This window comes from Pyrus communis, chromosome 9 (genome assembly GCF_963583255.1).
Source record: "Pyrus communis chromosome 9, drPyrComm1.1, whole genome shotgun sequence".
Lineage (NCBI taxonomy): Eukaryota > Viridiplantae > Streptophyta > Magnoliopsida > Rosales > Rosaceae > Pyrus > Pyrus communis.
In genome coordinates, this window is record NC_084811.1 from 11,361,309 (window position 1) to 11,375,092 (window position 13,784).

Consider the following 13,784-nt stretch of genomic DNA (forward strand, 5'->3'; position numbering starts at 1 on the left):
GACTCCTTTACAAAAAACAAGTCAAGTCCGAATCCATTAAACATGGACCCAGCTCTATTCACGCCCACCCCTAATTTACATGTAGGCGATTAAGTTTTAAGTCTTAAGGGATATGGGTCAAGTTATAAAATTGTGTATAGGAGAAATTAAAAACGCACCATATGAACGTTACAAAGGCAGGTGAAAACTCATATGGATTCATTTACAAATATCTCGTACAAGCATTTGTAATGCTCATATCATATAGCATTTCTAGTTCCTCCTATCTATTAGTTTTTTATCCATCTCTTACTAAGTTGGCATCTCTCTTGGGACTTGAAAAATCCCACACCCAACGCTAGCCTAAATTTTAAGTGTAATTTTGTAGAACACTAAAAGTGAAGGGCATTTTCCAAGGTTTTTTTTTTTTTTTTTTTTTTTTTTTTTTTTTTGGAACAAACAATCGGAAATTTTAATTTTCTTATTTATAGAACTGTTCCTAACCTACAAAACATAAAAAGTAACATTTACAAAACAGTTAAAAACCTTACCATTAGGCACAAATTGAGCAACTACACACCTGAAATGATCATCTCTTTCCTGAAAGCTTGGTACTGAAGAGTTGCAGTTTGCCACCACTTAAACAACTAAGTAGACCTTGTTTTATCGCCGGACTGTACTTCAGATCGCGAAGAGGATCTTTCTGTAATTTAAGGCGCTGTAAGGTCGTAAAAGACGGTAGCTCTTGTAAGACTAATTCAGAACTCAACTTATCCTGAGAGGCAAACAATGTGCTATGATTTCCAACGTCGATGATTGCAGATTTTGGAAGCCCGATATCACATACATTGGTGCATGCAGAACCCAACCTATCAACACAGTTGATGTCTGCTCTCTTCAAGAGAACATGGGAACCCACTGTTCCTTGTCCAAAGCCACCACGGGTAGGAGTAAGCTGCGGTTGAGACAAGAGCGTCTCATCAGGCATTTCAACTTTGGGACGATAGGAAGCAACAATGTCATCATTGCTAGGACAATACGCCAGTGATATGCAAACTCCTTGATTCTCGGTTTGAGGGACTAATGTCGGCCTTCATTGAGTTTGTTTTAGTCAGAACAGATTCATGCAGTAATTAATTCAACAAAATTAGTTTAATTATTAATCTATGACTTCACAGCCGCACCTACTTTTACGTTATAGAAAGAAAATTTCATGTTGCTTTGCAAAATATGACATGAACAAATTGAGAAGCATCATTTTTCGTCCTCGGCGAAGATGGACAACCAAGGAAAAACATTTATTCTTGCCTTTTCATTACAGACATGCAAATAGACTATACTAATGTTTGAAATGGCATCACTCAATTTCAGGGTGCAAATTTTTGTTTAAAAAAAATATATGAATGAAGTCAGACGGGCATTCATAAGATTTCATAGACAAACAGGAAAGATAAGGACACAGATATGAACTCACCCTTCTTCGGCACAACCAAAGTTCCACAGACATAAGCCAATCGAAGAAGCGGAGAGCACCGATCTAGCACCAGAAGGAAGAGCTGAATTATGTGAAAGGGAATGTACAGTATGAATTGGGTTGTTTGAAAGCCCTCTCCGAGATTCAACAGGCCCTGCAGTTTGGCGCATGTCAAACACCCAAAGAGAGCCATTCTGCAACAATACAAGTATAAAAAATTAAAGCAGAGGGCATACAAAATAACCCCTTCAAGATACTTAAACTTCAAATTACGGTTGTAACCAAAAACTCAAGGTACGGACAGACCTGTAAACCAGCATAAGCATAATATGGATTGTTGAGATCCCATGAACATGTCCAAGCAGCAGCCTGCAAGCACAAATGTTAACATGAAGATAAAACAATAGAAGAGTCAAACAGACTGTTTAGCATATTATGCCAAGCACTGAAAATAACAAATGAAACAATAGAATGAAGAATAATGACATCAAGATACAAACAAACACTTGCTATGCAGACGAAAGTTAATGTAGGGCATATCATAATGTGACATATTTACGAAGTAAGCAAAAGAGATTCTAAATAACACAGTAGTACCATCGCCACTGCTCTATATGGACTAGAGAGTAGAGACCATGAACCACTAGGCTGAAGATGCCCAATCTGTGCCAGCTTGGCCTGAAACAGGTCAACCACCAAGCGAATGTGTAGTTTGACCTTTAGCTCAAACAAACCATTTGAATCAGAATGGAGCAGTCATGTCTAGGGATTCTAATGATCAAGTAATAACTCTTATTATGTTACAACAGAATAGCATTCCATTACGAAGAAATTATAGGTGAAGTGGCATGCTTTCACATTCTCAACAAAAAGCCAATCCAAGAAACATGATTGGTTGCTAAAATGATAGAAGCTATACAAATAATATGCTGAAGTATATTAAGTGCTCATTTTCTGGAATCAGATCCAAATCAAAACTATAACTGGCTTTCCACTAAATCCAAAAGGTAAAAGCTCCACCTAACTAGACTGAATCAACCCACTTCTTTCACATTCAATGAAAGTTGTGTTACATCACATATTTTCCTAATTACCTTTTAACAAATATAGTTTCTGAATATCAATATTGTATCTCTTGGAACTTACTTTTATTTCCTTGAATATACACACTAAAGATTGCCTTGAATCAAAAGGCAAACAAGGGAATTCCATTTTATTTTAACAGATATAATCATGTAAAAATCCTTTAACGCTGTGTCATACAGGAACATAGAAATTTAAGTTGAAGCCAAAGTACTCAAACCCTTTACAAATAGTTAATACACAAGAAAAATGATGGTCAATAGTTTTACCGGTAGATCATAGGTAAGGATGACATTGTTGCTTTCCATACTGTAGCAAATAGAACAACTAAGTTAACCAGAAGAAATATATGAATAAAGTAAAAAATAACTGTGGGGTAAGTTGATCGCAATCCAACCTGAGAACTGACAATTTCTTCCCCAAGCAAGCAAAGAGTGCAAGATCACTGTTAGAAGAAGAAATGCGTAGATCCCTAATGGCTCTTGTATCTCTAGGAAGGAGAATATCATCTCTGTCATACGGAGGTATCAAACTCATCTACAGAGCCATATTTAAGAAAACTTTGTGAGAGCAGTTCCTATGTTGTATATAGACAATGCAGCAAAAGCACAAATTTTATTGAATCCTAGAAACTTTACCTTGGTAAGCACATGTCTTCCCCCTATCCCATCCAGCCTTCGTGAAATCAAAATAATTTGGTTAGATTCATCAACATCAAATAAACGAGCACCATCTACCTGCAACTCCTTCTGCAAAGTTCATTATTACAAGGTTAACTATTTTCTTCTGTCGAAATAGTGAATATTATGACCTGAAAGTGAAAGAAAAAAAAAAACTCCTGACATTGCAGAATAACAACTGCTTAAACTGTATCTTAAGAATATCATCTACTTTATCATTAGCCTTCCAAGCCAAGTTGCTTCATCTTATCCACTTCCAATTAATTTCTGTATCAGCATAACATTTCAAGGTAATTTATTTTGCCATCTAGCATAACACCTTTGCTCTGTATTTCCTCTACCTCAGCTATATAAAACTGAAATTGTTTCCCATACTCATTTGTTTTCACACTTTGACTAACGTTGCTATCTTTATTGGCAAGAATGATTATTTTACTGCTTCCTCTTCACCAAATCCACTGAACAGAGTGAGTCAATATCACAGAAAATCTGGGCAGAACTATGCATCCAGAAAACCATGTCTTTTTGCTGATACAGACAATATGTGCAGGTCTAGTTCACACAGAGAACAGTGTGTATATTTGTGTAGTATCTTCGTTTGGATGATGAAAAAACAGGAAGAGTATGAAAGAACATAGCATAAGAAGAAGGAAAACTGCCACACCTCTAATATGAAATTGCAAGAATATGCTTGTCCACAAAACTTTGATCCAAAGTTTCGCCCTACAACACGTAATGAAAGAAAATTAGACACAATCCAGGATGCAAAGAAAGTTTTTTGTGCCATGATTGTAATATTAACTACTATTGGAATCTATGGGTTCGTTTGGAAGTGCTTTCAAAATAACAGAAAGCATTTTTGGTGAAAATGTTTTTGGAACCAATCCTTAGTAAAAACGCAAGTCAATCCTGGAAAAGCCCTTACTGGAAGAAGCACATAACAAGAAGCACTTCAAGTGCTTTTGGGAACCCAAAAACATTTTCTCTTATGGCGCTTTCAGTCATTTTAAAAGCACTCCCAAACTAGCCCTATAATATCTTTCATCCAGAAAACCAAAATAATATATAAACATGAATAAATTGACCATAGGATCTTTCATCTAAGATTTTTTCACCAGCCACAAATCTTCCTTCACGGACCCCATTAGCATTGACTACTCCAGATGTTCCGTTCTGTGTGTCTCCTAATAGATGCTCCAAATAAGCTGCCCTCTAAAAAGTCAAAAGTTTAAAAACCAAAAGTAATAGAAAATGCACTCCAAACATAGAGCATATATATTTTCAATGGAAGTACTCCAATCATAAAGAATCAAGAGGTCAAATATACCTCTGTAAGATGTTGAACTTTATCTTGCAGTTCAAGCTCTCGCTTTCTCCATTGAACTTCTCTCTTACACCAAGCATATTCCTATTTATAAAAGGAAAAACTGTAGACTTTCTAAAGATGATAACAAATGAATAATGAAATGTTGCACATGTCACTTGGTTCACATATAGGGTAGATTCAGGTTGGACACAACTTTTTTCATTTCTTCCTTCAAAATATGTTGAATATTGTGAGTCATTGATTTCAATCCAATCCTAGAGACCATAAGGATATAAGACAACATGCATACCTCTGACTATATCCACACTTTAAACCACAAAAATGAAGAAGGATATATGTAAAATATCTTTACCTTCTTCTCAAGAGAATCACATTTAGCCTCAAGTGACCGAATTCTCTAGAAAATAAAAAAGAAGAGTCTGTCATTCACAATTAACCACATAAGTTTCTACTGAAAAGAGATCAGCGTGAAGAAATTTGATCTCACCTTTTGTGACTCTTCATCAACAGAAACAATTTGGGATACAAAAAGTTTCCTAACATCCTTCAACGCACATTTTTTGTTGCATTGAGGACACTGAAAAAAAAGAATGTACAAACATGAATATCAAAACAAAAAGAAAGAACTTTCAAATAACTTGAAAATTAGAGATTTGTAATTACCTTCCCCGAATTGCTACGCTGCTGTAGCCATCGTTTTATGCAAGACATGCCGAACAGGTGTCCACAAGGAAGACAACTGCAATCCTCAAACCAAAACACCAAAATTCAATAAAAAAAAATACTCTAAAATTTTAGACTGAAGATGTTTAACAAAGAAAAATAAGACCGAAGACAAACATTCGAATCCTCACCACATCAAACAAGCAACAAAAATTGACGAGATTGCAAATAACTGAGGTATGAATTCGACCTGATATGATGATCACCGTCATTGGTCCAAGGCTCCAAGCAGATAGAGCAAAATAGCCCGTCCATTTCGTTCCGATTCCATTGGCTGCTGCTGCCTTGGGAGCACTCTGCACTGCCAACTCCATCCACCGACACCGCTTCGCTTCCTCCTCTCCTTCTACGCTTATTTCCAACTTCCTCATCCCCATTCCTCGCCGCCGCGGTTTCAGGAGCACTTCCGGCTGCACCGGTTAGATCTGCATGGTACACAGCAGAATCAGCGTCCACTGTGCCTTCTTCTTCCTCGTCTTCTTCTTCGTATTCGTCTTCTTCTTCTTCAGATTCGTCTTCATCGGATTCCTCGCTGAGTCCTCCGTCAACAAGATCAATGAAGGATAGGATAGGGTTTGCCATGAGTGTGCAATTGCATATAGTGTGGTGTGCCCGTGAGAGTGATTGAGTGAGTGAGAATTGGGGGAAAATTGCCTGGCTAGGGTTTTGAGGTGAGAGAAGGAGAGAGAAAGGGAAAGGAGGGAATACAATATTTGTTTTGGTGGGAAATCAAAACGCTCACATTTCTTTCGTTCGTTTTCTTTCTTACAAATTTTTAAACGCCAGCATTTTCAGTGGAGATGCCAAAAACAGATGTCGACTATGAATTTGAAACCTTACGTGGTAATGTCGAATTTTCTTTTACTCTAACTCATAAGTTTTTTTTTTTTGTTCAATTAATATTTGTAGGGTTCACTATTCAACACAAATAAATACAATAGTAATGCTAGGAACACTCAATTTAAAGATTAAATTTTAAAAATTAAAGGATATGAAAGTTGATGATTGGTTTATTACTTGAACGTTGATAGACGTGTTCATTTCTATTTGTGACACATTATTTAGTTTGCAATTTTAGTCTCCCTAGCATTACTCTAAATACAAAGTAATTTTTACGATTTTATGATTGGTGCATTATTAGGACCCACACAACAAAACATTTAAAAAATAATTTGACATCAAATTTTTTCATATGTCAAAATTGGCATCACACAATCCATATATGATTGACATATTGGTTAGAACTAGGGATGGGCAACGGTTATGGCGCTGGTGGGTAGCTGTCGTTATTTATACATAATCGTTTATGTTTATAATCGCATAACCGTTTACCCATTTAACCATAATCATTTACCCGTTTACCAGTTTTTGAACCTATTTATCCTTTTTCTACCCATTTACCCATTTTTTCACCCGTCTACAAGTTTTTTTTAACAACTTGAAAATTACAAAAGAAAATTTTGCCATAATTTTCGTTTTCTGACAATTAAACATCGTTATATGTACATTTTAGCATGCATTTCCATATTTTAATCATTTAAGTCCTCATACAATTCTAATAATTGAAATAATAGTTTACGAATAACATTTTTCTGCTACACCCAAGCAAGTCTTTAAACTTTTTTTTTAATAGTTTACAAACAAGTTGTGGGTATGGAGCATGCCGATCCTCACTGCAAATACTGAGAGGAATCCGGGTCGAAAGTTTTACAATGCCCTCTGAAACAGGTTCAAAACCCCATATCCATTTGTTCTTTTATTTTTAAACCCATATCCAAATTTTCAATCTCTCCGCCAAGTAGACTCTGGTTGAGAGATTGAAAATTTGGGGTTTTTATCTTTTATTTTAAACTTTACATATATTAAATTAAATGGGTAAATGAATACCTATTATAACCGCGGGTAATACCCATAACCGATGGATACCTGTTATAACTGCGGGTAATACCCATAACCGCTCATTTAAATTTCATGGATAAACAGTTATACCCATAATAACCGTTTGTTCGTCTAAACGGTTACCCATAACCGTAACCATGAACTTTAAATGGACGAGTAACAAAGCTTACCCAAACCCATCCCTAGCTGGGGCTTCTATATACCTTCAAATTTTATTATGTAGCATTCCACTTAGAATTTGGAATCTTCTTTGGAGATGGTCTAACAGATTAAATGGTACTCGTGGTTGTGGAAAATTTAGATTTAAACACTTGTGGTGAAGTTTGTTAGGATTTGAGTCTAAAAACAAAACTTTCGTTACCTCTCTATTAACCCCCATAAACAAAATTTTCATTATCGCTCAGATGTAGAGTAAATGCATAAAACTTAAATGTAGAGACTCGGGATCCCTAATCCCATTAACGGATAAACTAACAGAAAATTTGATTTTGGACTTAATTCATAAAGAATTTCACCCTAACTCTAAAATTGTGCACTCTTAGGCTAACTCCAATAGTTGGGTTAAAACTAAAAATTTGAGTTTAAACCCCCAAAACTTCTCCAATCATTGGGTTAAAAAAAATAATTTTGGGTAAAATTTATTGTTTAGCCAAATTTAACCTAGAAGATGAGCCAAGAATAGTGGCTGGAATTTAATGCTGAGACCTAGCTATTGATGCTCTCGGCCATTTGCAGAAAGACACGGCTATTTTTTTATCGGAAGGTCCACGTTGTTGAGTTGTTTCCAAATTCAATTTAAAAAAATAAATAAATAAATTTACAAATACATTAAATACAACGGTTAAAATCGATTATGAACAAATCTAACAGTAAAAAAAAAATATTACAGCTAAATTAAATCAAACGGCTAAAACAATTAAAATAAAATATTTAAATCAAAATTTACCCAAAAACTCTGTAAATTTCTTTTATGTGTTTAAACATCTACACAATAATCACTTTTGTCATATAATTCTTTTTTTCTTTCTACCCACCTATGTATTTGTGTTCAAGAATGGGGTAGGTTGTGTGATTATCCATGTTCTTTCATGCGTTACATGTGTGTATGGATGAGGTAAGTTAAATGATTTTTCATTATTTATCGAAAGTTATTCGTATTTTTCCACATCACCTAAGTTTCACCATCTTCCAAGTGTTAGCCAACACGCCTTGATGCATGTACTGTAAACAGTCCCCTAATTTACGTTATGGATTGAAAGTTTTACTATGATTTAGAAGTGTTGCACTCTCGTGAGAAAATCTTTTTACTATTCCCGGAAAGATTTTGCATACGGTCTTATCGGTCTAGAAAATGATCAGATATTTATACCATGCTCATTTGGGTTGGAAGATGATTTTAATTTTTAATACATGGGATATTGGAAGATAGAAAATCGAACTGGGAATTTCAGGCGTAGGGATGAATGCTCTTAACACTTGATAGGAAGTTACGATAATCATTTTGCTTCAGTTTGTTTGCTTAATCTAATCTTTTCGCAATTGACAGAAGAAAAAGATCAATCCATTCGCAATTGTTTGCTTAATCTATCTTTTCGCAATTGACAAAAGAAAAAGATCAATCCATTCGCAAATGGCATGTAACTCAAGAAGTTGTCAAGAGCTTTAACTTTGCATATGAAATTTTGTATTCAGTCCCCCTCTCCCAGTATCGATTGTATAAAAAGTTGAAAGTAAACCTACTCGACCAACAAAAAGAGAACAAAAACTATAAACGACTCGATTATAAATAACCAAGGTCGTTGGGGATGGATACAAAAATGTGTTAAAATGGCAATGTATGTGCACATTGCAATGTCTTCCCTTCTTCCATAAGCTTCCCTTCGATATGCACACATAACCAGTGCGAGCTCCGTTGACACAGTCACACAGATAATATAATTACAACCCATACTTTATTGTTTGTTTATAAACAAACAATATTATCTACACTAAGGAGAGGGAAAGTGGGCTAATCCTCACAATGGGTCAGCCATAATAATGTAGTTCAAATTCGCCTTTAGGGAGAATCGAACCTAAGATCTCTCACTTACAATCCATACTAAGCATCCGAAGGATGAGGCTAAACAGAAATAGTATTGAAAACAGCTGTAAGGACAAGCCAACATAAGCATGAGCCTAGTTAACATGGCCAAGGAATAGCACATGATAAACATAGCATGCGATATCTATCAAGTTATATACCAGATCCAATCGTCACGTACAAAGACAAAGCCCTAGTTGAATATCCATGAACAAAGCCAAGTCAAGAATTTCTATCTGTATCCAAACTACGAGCAAGTTGATCAGCGAATTTTTCTTCCATACCCTTCAGTAGGTCACCAAGTTGAGCCCAAATAGCGGAATTAGAAGCAGAGTCCATCGGTGGATGAGAAGCACCAAAACCCGTTACTCATTAGTATCACTAATTAATTGGAAAGACTAACCTCAAAGCTAAATAACTGATATGATTTCCAAAAAGCCTCAAAGCTAAATAACTGATATGATTTCCAAAAAGGCAATAGATACTTCCCATGATAAAAATGGGAAAGGATGTCACCTAAAACTATGGAAGCATTGAAACGTGAATTCTGATATTTGTGGGATATATGAAAACTGACAAGAAACAGAAATAATAGAAAATCAAATACCTTTTAAACCAAAGATTTAAAAATGTAGTTATATACAATGAAGTTTTAAAAATACCTTCGTACGTTGTTCATCTTTAAGCTGTAGTTTAGCTTCGTTCTTGCGCAACGCAGCAAGCTGCACATACAATGAAATGCCTAAAATCATATATACTTACTAAACAAGCTAACTACTGAATAATGGAAGACAACGCCTTTCCATATACCATTGTCTGTGTATGTTCGTACACACATATGCTACACAACATACACATACACCTGCGTCTATATCTATGATTTACTAAACGAACAAGAAGAACCACTTAAGTAACCTCTACTGCACTAATTGTGACGGAAACAAAACAACCTACAAGACATACATTTCACTCAAGTCAGAGAATATCCTTACCTCGTTCTCAAGAGAAGCACATTTATCCTTGAGTTCCCGAATCGTCTACAAGCAAGAACAATCCATCATTCAAAATAAGTGAACTCCACATCAGTTCAAACCGAAAATAGATCATCCTCGTTATACCTAACAATACCTTTTGCTTTTCTAATTCATCATCATCAACAGAATCATCCCATGGATATGATACGAAAAGTTTCAAAACATCCTTCAACTCGCATTTTCGGTTGCATACAGGACACTGAAGGGAAAGGGAAATGCACATTCATCAATGTCAAACAGAAACATTTTCAAACAGCTCGAAAACTACCATGGAATCGTCAGATAAAATCGCTACCTTCCCGGTATCTTTATGCTGTAGCCATCTGTTTATGCAAGACATCCCGAATAGGTGCCCACAAGGAAGAGAACTGAAATCCTCAACCAAAATTTAGCAGATTAATTAATTTCAAAAATTCAGATTAAATGAACAAATGCAGATTAAGAAATTGAAGTTTGGGTTCCAACCAGATGCGGTGATCACCCTCAACGGTCCTAGAATCTAAGCAAATAGAGCAAATCAAGCCCTTTTTGCTGCCAATTCCACCCGCCGCCGCCGACGTTTCGGGCCCTCCTATTCTTCTCCGCTTCTCTCCGCCTTCCTCGGCCCCACCTGACTGTTCCGTTTCGCCGGCAATTGCGGCAACATTAAAAAAATCAGCTTCCACAGTCTCGTCGCCAAAATCTGTTTGGTCAGCAATTTCGGCAGCACTTGGAGGAACACCGAACCCATCCTCGTCGCCGGAATCAGTTCCGCCAGCATTTTGAGAGAAGCTAGAGGCTAGCAGTCTGGCAAGGTACTGTTCATAGTCTAAGTCGTCGTCTGCGTTTTCGTGTTCTGGATGATCGTTGATCGGCAGCTCTGGGTGTTGCTCCTGTTGGATTTGGTCGTCGTCGTCGCTAATTTCGATGTAGGAAGGGTTAATGTATGCCATGGGTGAGCTTAGAGTGAGAAATGGTTTCACCTAAGCCGTAGAGGGTTTCAGGCTGAAATTGAAGGGGCGAAAAGGGACATGACTAAGGTAAACCATGAAGATGGATGGATCAATGGATCATATCTTCCAACTTCCATTGTTATTCCAACTTAATCAGAAGAACACTTGAACCTTATATATGGAGCGAAGTCCTTAACTAAGTTCAAGCTCACCACTTCGACGACGGTGTTAATGCTCATCACCTTAATAAGTTAAATTTTAAGATTGGCTCAAATATCAATATGGTATTTTACGTGTTTGGTCAATTTGGTATCTATTATTTTAATTTGACTGATTTAGTCCTTGTGACACACCCCGATCGAGATCAGAGCGTGCTGGCCGTCACACGAAGGTGACGAAGCCATGTGCACGTGCGGAAGCCAATAAAGTAATAATATAAAAGTATGAATAAATTAAAAACTAGCATACAAAGTACTAAACAAGTGCTAGCGTAAGTGAAAGACAAATTCAGAGCAGGTCTACAGCAGTCCAAAAGAAAGTTGCGACATAAGTACACCCAAAGGTGACCCTACGCTGGTGAGTATCTGTCAGAAAAGCCGGGAGAATCCTCTGGGAAAACCACCAAAACTGCTAATCACCTAGAACCTGGAGGGGCGCAAAACAAAAGCGTGAGTGGGCAAAAACAAAGCTCTTTGAAAACCATTTAGCAAAATACATTCTAACCCCTCGCCGTAAAACCTGTATACTTCCCAGAAAATAGTCATATATATTTATGCATAGATATGCTCAACATGCTCAAGGGTATGCCAATCATGCTCAAACTATGCCATGTCAAAGCCTCATAATGAAATGTATGTGCTCAGGTATGAATCATATCGATAATATAACATCTGGCAGCCGGAGTCACCTAACGTGACCTGTACGGCTGCATATAGAGCTCAAATCTCAAACTCAATAACTGAACCTGCCCACGAGTCGGAACCACCTAAAGTGGTCTGTACGACAGGCCTGGGTGTAATACATATATACGCTCTAGTGCTACGATCACGTGAAGGCTGTGCGAATAATCGCGGGTCACCTACGAGTCGGAACCACCTAATGTGGTCTGTACGACAAGACTGTGCACCTAACTTGGATCCAAGCTGAGCGTGTGGTGCGGGAGGTGAACATCACGTGAAGGACTGTGCCCTACTCTGGACGGGAGCACTAACACCGGGGGTGCAGGTTATGAGCTCTCTAATCATCTCAAACCACTACTGAAATGTAGACATGCAAACCTCTTACCTGGCACTTACCTGTGCGTCCACGGCACTCAATACGCATAATAAATGTGTGCCACTACTAATGCGTGTGATGATGCATAAACGATAATAATAAAGTGCATGGCATAACATAAATAACCCTTTTTTAAACAATTTCTGGGAATATAAATGTATATAGGTATATACGGAAAACAAAAGCCCACTCACTGGTAAGTGGAAGGGTCGTAGCCCCCCTGCCTCGAATGCGAACGCTCGTCCTCGGGGTACGTGTCACCTATATGCGAAATAACTATAAAAACGTTAACTTTAAAGCACATAACCAACTTCTCGTAATAACTTCTCATACATTGCTCAAAATGGACAAATGAATATACCAACGTGCTCTACACAACCTCAGGATCACAACCATATTTTTAGAAAAATTTTCCTCCGCCGCACGCGCCCCTACGCGCCGGCCACGCGCAGGCACGTGTGGCGCACACTGACGGCGTCAACTGACGCCGTTAGGAATATTCCGTCAAAACTGACAGATTCCGTTAACGGCGTCAGGAATATTCCGTCAGAATTGACGGAATATTCCGTCACCTTCTCCGTTCAGTCTCCGGTGCCGTCGCCGGCGCCGGAAAACTGGAAAAACTTCGAACCTTGTTTTCTCGTTCATTTCTCAACCATTTTCCAAGATTTTTGCACCAAAATGACACTTAGGACTAGGAGAACATAAATATACTACTTTTAAGGGTTGAAAACCACTAGATTTTACCTGTCCAATTCTCCAAAATCCGGCCAACTCCACAACCAACGATCTCGACGTCCAAACTCGTCCAACAAACTACTCCGACGCTCCTTGAAGTCCCACTAAGACATCTATAAGCTTCAAAAACCCAAAAACTTGCTAGATTAAACTTGCATGAATAGTACACAATTCGGACCACTTCGAATCGACGTGAAAATGGTAGTTTTCTTACCTGAAAATAGTATGCTCGAGTTCCTCTCAACCTCACGAGCTCGAAGGTATGCTTGGTTCCCTCGATCTGCAAGGTTTGGTATGGTTATGTGTGTGTCCGTACAGTTTCAATGGAGAAGGGAGGAAGGGAGCACGGGAGCACGGGAGAGACAGGAAGAAGATAGAAGGAGAGAGATAGGGACAGTGTGTGTGTGGGAGTGTGTGTGGTTCCAAACACATGCCAACACCACACCACCCACCAAACAGAATAACGAAACGAACTAGGGGCAGATATGTAATTTCACACGTGCGTTTAATAATCCCGGGACGGGATGTCACACCTTGTATTTTAAACAGTTTGCAAATTT

At 37.6% G+C, this 13,784-nt stretch overlaps 2 protein-coding genes across 3 annotated transcripts; both read right to left on the bottom strand.

Moving 5' to 3' along the window:
- Window positions 1-403: 403 nt before the first annotated feature.
- On the bottom strand, window positions 404-6,056 carry LOC137745105 (uncharacterized). 2 transcript variants are annotated; one of them, XM_068484984.1, is made up of 13 exons: window positions 5,457-6,056; window positions 5,207-5,282; window positions 5,031-5,120; window positions 4,896-4,940; window positions 4,544-4,624; window positions 4,332-4,428; window positions 3,881-3,939; window positions 3,175-3,285; window positions 2,934-3,073; window positions 2,806-2,845; window positions 1,760-1,822; window positions 1,454-1,647; window positions 404-1,070 (listed from the first exon to the last, which is right to left on the bottom strand). In XM_068484984.1, the coding sequence occupies exons 1-13, from the start codon at window positions 5,846-5,848 to the stop codon at window positions 569-571; spliced, it is 1,890 nt and encodes a 629-aa protein (XP_068341085.1). In that variant the 5' UTR covers window positions 5,849-6,056; the 3' UTR covers window positions 404-568. The 2 variants fall into 2 exon arrangements, with proteins under 2 accessions (XP_068341085.1, XP_068341086.1); XM_068484985.1 differs by having other exon boundaries at window positions 892-1,070; window positions 1,454-1,607.
- Window positions 6,057-9,279: 3,223 nt separating this feature from the next.
- On the bottom strand, window positions 9,280-11,347 carry LOC137745106 (uncharacterized). The gene is made up of 6 exons (XM_068484986.1): window positions 10,745-11,347; window positions 10,575-10,647; window positions 10,374-10,478; window positions 10,238-10,282; window positions 9,908-9,967; window positions 9,280-9,530 (listed from the first exon to the last, which is right to left on the bottom strand). Exons 1-6 carry the CDS (start codon window positions 11,209-11,211, stop codon window positions 9,468-9,470), a joined length of 813 nt encoding a protein of 270 aa, XP_068341087.1. The 5' UTR covers window positions 11,212-11,347; the 3' UTR covers window positions 9,280-9,467.
- Window positions 11,348-13,784: the final 2,437 nt, after the last annotated feature.